This window comes from Gadus chalcogrammus, chromosome 15 (genome assembly GCF_026213295.1).
Source record: "Gadus chalcogrammus isolate NIFS_2021 chromosome 15, NIFS_Gcha_1.0, whole genome shotgun sequence".
Lineage (NCBI taxonomy): Eukaryota > Metazoa > Chordata > Actinopteri > Gadiformes > Gadidae > Gadus > Gadus chalcogrammus.
In genome coordinates, this window is record NC_079426.1 from 16,937,923 (window position 1) to 16,945,661 (window position 7,739).

Sequence of the window (7,739 nt, forward strand, 5' to 3'; positions counted from 1 at the left end):
TAATACTAAATAGAAAATCCTAATTTTTATAGAATGCTTGTAACGAAAACAAGCCATATTTAAATTACCTCCACGTTGAACCTAACTACATATGAATAACCTGTCAATTAGAGAATGACCTCATCCATCTAAATGTCTTACATGTTTATTTTGTTATTGTAAACGAGACGGGGTCATCCGACATTCACTCTGGGAACGAACACAAGAGCCCAACAATTCTATTTCCCGAAAATAATAAACTCATTCCGGGTCCATTATCTGCGTTTAAGAATTAATTTGAACATTAGTGACCTAATCTGCCTTGTGATGCTGCTTGGATTGGAGGCTGGCTAATTGATTGACTAATTGATTGGAGGCGTGTGTATGCGCGCGCGTGTGTGTGTGTGTGTGTGTGTGTGTGTGTGTGTGTGTGTGTGTGTGTGTGTGTGTGTGTGTGTGTGTGTGTGTGTGTGTGTGTGTGTGTGTGTGTGTGTGTGTGTGCGTGTGTGTGTCTGTGTGCTGGGGAGGGGGGAGGGGGGGGGTGGGCGGGGTCAGGGTTCCCATCATAGACTACCACCCCCTCCCCTTCCCTCCCTAGTTACGTCTGTGCAGGACAGCTGTGGGGCCCGGCTTGGCGGTTCGACCGCATTATCCCAGTTTACAGCTTTCCAAGGGACCTGAGACACATTACAAATGGTCAACTTTAATCATCATGGTGTCAGTACCCTTCTCTGTCGCTGGGACGCAAGTGAGAACATTATTAGAGGATAATGACACCTATCCCCTTTTTTTTCTCCAATAGACCTGATATGAATGAAGAAGTTGACAACGGTGATCGACATGGCTTACGACGGTTACGCAATTGTTAATGATCACTGGGGCTATTTGGCGTTGAATGGCTGATACATTCGGGCAAGCAGCTGTAAAATAATCTATGCAACATGTGCCCATTGAGAGGCCATTTAAATGGGGGATATATGGGGCCAGCCCGCGACGCGTGCTGGATGGATGGTGCCATACATTTAAGGCGTGAAATCCAAAATGACAGTTAAATGGGGATATTTTATATTCCGCACTTTTTAAACAAAGGCTTTTGTCAATAGCCCCATCTCTATGCCTGCCTTCCTCTTCACAGTTATATTACTCACCATTCTGTTTTTAGCTGCAACACAACTGAGATATCGGACTATTATTGTACCTTGCACTGTGAGAACGAATGGAATGGTTTGTTTTTAGCCATACCTTTATGGCGTTTTGGGTCCAGCAAAATGTCCTATAGCCTATTACTATGGAAATGTTCTTTCTTGGTCCATGTTTCCCCATTTTTCTCTGGATCACTGGGAATGCATGCAGTGAGCGGCCAGGTATAGGACCTGGGATCGTGCTTCATCACGTTGATAGGCCTACCCGGTGTTTGGCAGATCTACCGCAATAACAGAACAAGATCTTTACCAGGGCGAAGGTCTCGGGGAAGACAGATGAAGTTATGTGGAGCTTTGATCCAGGACTCAAGCTTCGATAAATATCACACAAAGACCCTTTACACGCGTGTATTATGATATATGATGTGTCCAGCTCTAGAATAAGGAAATTACCAGAGAAAATTATATCAATAAATTTTCTAAGTATAAACGTTGATTATGTTTCGATTTTCATTCAAGAAAGCCGGGCCCACGCATTTCCACCGCGCCCTCCTTTGTGTGTGTGTGTGTGTGTGTGTGTGTGTGTGTGTGTGTGTGTGTGTGTGTGTGTGTGTGTGTGTGTGTGTGTGTGTGTGTGTGTGTGTGTGTGTGTGTGTGTGTGTGTGTGTGTGTGTGTGTGTGTGTGTGTGTGACTGTATGTTTGCCTGTCTGTGTTTGTGTGTCAGAGAGAGGCAGAGAGAACGAGAAAAAGAGAACGAGTCGGAGTTTTAAGCGCAAGCAGAGAGCGCAGACCCTGGAGGTGTACAATTTATGTAATCTGAGTGTGGAAATGAACTGGGTAATTTATTGGAAAACAGAAAGTCAAGAAGATTGGATCAGTATAGCCTTTCCAAGGGCTCCTATCCATCAAGTTCCAATTAACAACCTAACCATTGAGTTTTAATGGCTTTCCAATCTACTGCCCTGATAGACTCATCAATTCCTTTGGGAGAAATTAAGAAAATCGACCGCCCCTCGGCGTTTCACTGTCATTCCTCACAGCAACTATATGTCAAATTAAAAACACAATTAAAATTTAAACTGTTCCAATCAGACGGTGCCCCGCAACCTATGTTTCACTTAATAGAACTTTGATGAAAATCTGATGCTCTCATTCAATCAGCCGGCCAAATGAGTTGGGGTAAAGAAGATTTCCCTCTCAAGCAGTGTCACAAGAGTGTGTTGTTCAAAACCGTAAGTGTTTAAATGCATCAAATTTGAGGGGACGCGTGTTCTCACGAGAACGGTCCCATCGATACTTTTTGTTATACACCCTAATTTACGTTATGGGGTCAAAGTTGACCTGGGACGCCCTACCCTACAAAGTGGTACAAAGACAGGTGTGTGTGCCAGCTATCACCAAGTCTCAATGCACTCGGTTCACAGCATCGTTCAGCTGCACGGTATACGGTTATATAGCGTGGAGCAAGGCACTCACATGAGTTTGGCTCCAGATCCGGTCTAAACTTGAGTGGATTTATAATCACCCACTCAACTTGGGGATTTTATGTAATATGCTGCGGTTTTCGTGGCGGTCACTAGTGCAACATGTACCCCCTCCCGGTTTAATCAAATATGCTTTACACGAAGAACCAGCTACGCTAAAATGGAACCCTGATCGAGTGCAGGTCTGTTTGTTTTCTTTGGTTTTGCGCGCGCAAATGAAGGTCATAAGCTGGGTAAAAATGAGTGCTGAAAATGAACCCTTACTTGAAACCACGTGCTGCGGACGCTCCCGGATCGATGGGAGGCCAGAGGAATAACGCCATAATAATCATTAATGCGCCATAATGGGGCCGTGCTGCGTTTGCATGGATGCACGTCGATATGTGGGTCATTGGATGAAATTTGAATGAACCAGTTTGTCTCGTGTTGAGGTTATCTTGGAGTAGCCTAGGTAACTGATTCGTTATCAATGAATTTGCTAGGCTTTGGTGACACGCGGACTTTTAGGGCCTACTTTTTTCGTAAATTATTCAACGATGTATGTGAAGTAGGCTAATCGATAGGTCGTCATCGGCTGTTTTGGCGACTTTGTGTGTTTCTTTCGGGATGCCATTTCTAATTGAGGCCAATAGAATCAAATGTGATCAGATGTGTCTTGTAGGCCTACTGTAAATCTAGGAAGCCATTTTAGTTGTGAGGTCTTTCCTTGCTATTAACATTATTATTAGAAATTTTCTTTGTATTAGGGCCTACTTTAAGTTATTAAGAAGTTGCGATTGTTTATGAGGATTATTTGAGGCTATACCCTAATGAAGACAACTGTCATTTTACGATGAAGACGACAAAGACGAATAATTGTTCATTAGGAATCGGGGAGTTGTTTCTTGTTGTCTTATTTAGACAAACAAAAAACATATGGGTCTACTATTATTCATTTTTTTATATTCCATTGCTTTCTAGCATACTGTAGGCCTAGTAGAAGCTACTTTGAACGCCTATCTAAAATCACCAATCCAACTAATCCGCTTTATCCAATCTATATCTGCTTCGTCCCTGTGTCCGATAATTAAACGTACTTATTCTGTAAAACATTATCTTCTCATTTTTTGGATGGGGGTCCTGATGAATACAGGCTTATTGTGGAGCTGAAAATGCCAATAATTTAAGAAATCCCAAATGGTGACCACAACGTCACAACAACTTGTTGTGCATGGATCCTTAACAATTGATATAGGCCTACACCAAATAGAACATTTTAAAGGATAATGTTGGATAGTTACATCTAATTGCTATTTTGAATTAATATCGATTCTGAAGTGTATAGTCTACCTGCTGCACAAGTCGACGACAAAAAAGCCAGCTATGTTCAAATGTTGATTTTGCTTATGTGTGTGTGTGTGTGTGTGTGTGTGTGTGTGTGTGTGTGTGTGTGTGTGTGTGTGTGTGTGTGTGTGTGTGTGTGTGTGTGTGTGTGTGTGTGTGTGTGTGTGTGTGTGTGTGTGTGTGTGTGTGTGCGTGTGTTTGCCTGTTTGTATATGTGTGTGTGCGTGTGTGCGTGTGTGCGTGTGTGTGTGTGTGTGTGTGTGTGTGTGTGTGTGTGTGTGTGTGTGTGTGTGTGCGCGCGCGCGCGCGCGTGTATGTGACTGTTACTCGGTCTGTAGTGTGTATCTATTCTGTAATTGCTTATCCATCAAGCATCCTTAGAAATCGTATACAATAATTTCATAAATTGCTTCTCGTGAAGTCTGGGCTTATTGGTGCATTGTACAACAGTTAACTATTTTGAAGAAAAATTATGAAATTAATAATTTAAAATAATAATAATAATAAGAAGAAGAAGAATGATAATAATAATAATAATAATAATTTACAAAAGCAGAATTCTGTAAACCATACGGAATATTATCAATTTATTTCACAACAATTCAGCAATACAATATCAAAATGTTATTCTTACTGTACAAGGCAAATAGTAGCTCCCCTACCCAACTAATTAAATAAACATTTACATTTATACACCAATGGTTTTCTTAAAAACAAACAAAGAAAATAAAAGAAAACGAATAGAAAAATAAACATAAAAACACACAATATGGCCTGGGATCTCATTTGTGCTTTGAAGACGTCCCCATTCGCTGCACAAACACCTAGGAGATATAGCCTAATATTATTAGTGTCTTGATTGTCCCCGTCCAGCGCTCTTCTCGTGAGGAGTCCATCGTTACAAGCTCGGTCCAGAGTGTTCATCACATCAGATGAACCGCATCCCGCACGAGGCTCAGCTGAGGCGCTCTGTTTGGATATTGCACATTGTCCAATTCTCCGTTTGCAAATCTAAATAATGTAATAAAGGGAAGTCCAATAGGACATTTCTGTCAAAAAAAAGGCCCGAATGAATCAAATTATATTGATATGACTATTGGGTTTTGAATTGTTGTTGTTTTTTGTCCATTTGTAAAAACTGTTTTGAATTAATAAAACACTCAACAGGCAGGGCAAAACTGACTCCTGAGGTGAATATATCATTAACAATAATAATAATAATTATTATTAATTATTATAATTAATGACCAATATTTGTCTGAATGCTCTACTATTTTTGATTGCCATATAATAATAACCGTGCCCTATAAATTAAAACGGAAAACAGTTCTGAACAGGCCTATGTCCCCCGTCGCTTATTTATTTTCTCTTTCTTTCACATGATTTTATTTTACTCGTACAAAAATATTACGTCTTATTTTACACTTAGATGGTCTGATAACATCTGATCAAGATAATATTGTTTTTCTTTCTTTCTCCCTTTCAAACAGGTCTGAGCAGCGGCACTGACGTCACAATGGGGTGCGAGTAGTACACGGGGTGAGGGAAGGTGAGCAGCGGCTGGCTCACGGGCACGTTGCCCCCGCCGCCGCCACCGCCGCCGCCGCGGTCCGACGCCGAGCTCTCGTGGTACAGAATGGGCACGCGCACTATCCTCTGCGCCGCGGCGTGGCTCAGGTTCGCCGCCTCAAGCTCCGCGGCGAGCTGCCTCTTCCACTTGTTCCTGCGGTTCTGGAACCAGATCTTCACCTGTGTCTCCGTCAAGTGCAGCGAGGCGGCCAGGCCGGCGCGCTCCGAGCTGCTCAGGTAGCGCTTCATGTCGAAGGTGGACTCGAGCTGGAACACCTGGCTGCGGGAGAACACGGTGCGCGTCTTCTTCTTGCGGCACGGCTTCTTGTCCGCGCCACCTGCCCCCCCGTCGTCCTCGTCCCGCTTCGTCTTCCACTCGTCCGGCCGCTCGTCGTGGTCCTTCTTGGCCTCGTCCGAATCGCTCTCCTCCAGGATGATCTCGTCGCCGCTCTTGTTGTCATCGTCGTCGTCGTCGTCCCGCCGCGCGTCTGGGTCCGGTTTGAGCAGCAGGTCCGGGGAGTCCCGGTCGGTGCCCGAGGTCGGGGAGGACTCCCGCACGACCATCTTCTCGGAAACTTTAGGGTGGACAGAAGAAGAGATATATTATTAAACTTGTGTTTGGAGGTGTTGTATAATCTTCTTGAGTCATACAGGCCATGGGGTTTTCAAACAGCAGACATCTTCTATTCACGTGCTACACTTTATTGATCTTTCTATCAATAATTGATAACTGCTCATATAATATTCACAATAAAAGCGACATTAAAGTGCAAAAACAAAGTCGTATTATTCGGGTAGCCTCTATTTTAAATCTAAATGACACATTTAAAGCGGACGTGGTGCACTGCACTGCAAATACTTTACAAAACCACCGCGGTCCAATCAATAAACAACTGTCGTCAACCAAAAACCATTGCACCTAAATACATATAGATCTTCATAATAAGAAACGTACCATCATGTCGGTGCAGGTGAGCGGAGGTCCCGAGGGGGAAGGGGTACCACCAGGCTGAGGCGCGCTCCAGGTAGTGCGCGGGCAGCGCGAACCGCTGTGTCGGCAGCTCGAATCGCGGGAAGCTGAAGTCCCCGACATGGGAGGAGAAGGAGAAGCCCCCCTCCAGGGCCGCCCTTGCTGCCGCGAAGATGGGCCGGGGCTTGGACGGCTTGCTGTCACAGTTCAACAGGTTCTTGATGAAGAACGGAGAGTCCTTGGCCGGCGCGCGCGTCTCGGGCGTCGTCTCGGGCATGTCTCTCGCGGAAGCGGTCTGACCGCCGTTGACCACAGTGGGAAAAAAAACTATAAAAAGTAGAAGCCTGTAGCAGGAATGCTACCTGGTGGCAAAGGACCGGACTACAAAAAAACTTGCAGTGTTTTCTGCAATGTCTGAATGTTTGATTACGCCGCGGAGGTCGATACTTTTAAAAACAGATGCGGGCCAAAAATGTTAAACGTAAAAAAAATATTAGAAAAAATAGCTAAATATTCATCATCCCAGGCTCTTGCATGGCGTCTTGTTCGTAACGCAACCGTGTCCAGTGTGTCAGTCTTGTGTCTGATGCTAATGATGAAATAAAAATGTCATCCAAGTTAAATGCGGAAAGCATAGGCGATTGGGCATGTACAATGGCAAATGGGATTAAGGGAACGACGGCGAGTTGAGAGAGGGAGGGAGAGAGAGAGGAGAGAGAGAGAGGGGAGAGAGAGAGGCAGAGCGACTGGTGGAGAGAGGAGCCGGGAGAGTGAGTAAAAAAGATCCTACGCGGAAACAAACTTAAGTCCGCCCTCTCCTCACTTGGCGCGCTAGCTGAAGGCAATAAGCGCTCGTCGGTTATTGGTCTTATATAGTCCAATTAGGGAGCAAATGAGCACGCGCTCTGTTTTGCGAACGATGACCCAACAAGTCTTGTACACACACACGCGCACGCACGCACGCACGCACACGCACACACACTCACAACACACACACACACACACACACACACACACACACACACACACACACACACACACACACACACGCACACACACACACACACACACACACACTCTCACACACACTAACACCCCTAAGAAGAACAGAATATACAAATGAATTCATAAAAACACCTGGATTGAGTTCGTAAGTTTCCCATATAGCCTAAGACTATTGGAATATGAAATGCGATTTAAAAAAATGCGGGCAATCTTTAGGCATCATTCTTTAGGGTTCTTTTTAAAATTTAATTTTGGTGTTAGAAATT

The 7,739-nt window shown here is 44.2% G+C and overlaps 1 protein-coding gene across 1 annotated transcript; it reads right to left on the minus strand.

Annotated features, from left to right (window-relative positions):
- Window positions 1-4,510: 4,510 nt before the first annotated feature.
- On the minus strand, window positions 4,511-7,020 carry hmx3a (H6 family homeobox 3a). Its single transcript, XM_056609702.1, has 2 exons — window positions 6,454-7,020; window positions 4,511-6,073 (listed from the first exon to the last, which is right to left on the minus strand). Exons 1-2 carry the CDS (start codon window positions 6,743-6,745, stop codon window positions 5,412-5,414), a joined length of 954 nt encoding a protein of 317 aa, XP_056465677.1. The 5' UTR covers window positions 6,746-7,020; the 3' UTR covers window positions 4,511-5,411.
- Window positions 7,021-7,739: the final 719 nt, after the last annotated feature.

Excerpts from the sequence above, each read along its gene's own strand:
- hmx3a (XM_056609702.1), bottom strand. The coding sequence starts at position 6,745 with ATGCCCGAGACGACGCCCGAGACGCGCGCGCCGGCCAAGGACTCTCCG. Across the intron at positions 6,074-6,453 it reads TCACCTGCACCGACATGATG|TTTCCGAGAAGATGGTCGTG; the intron begins GTACGTTTCTTA and ends TCCACCCTAAAG.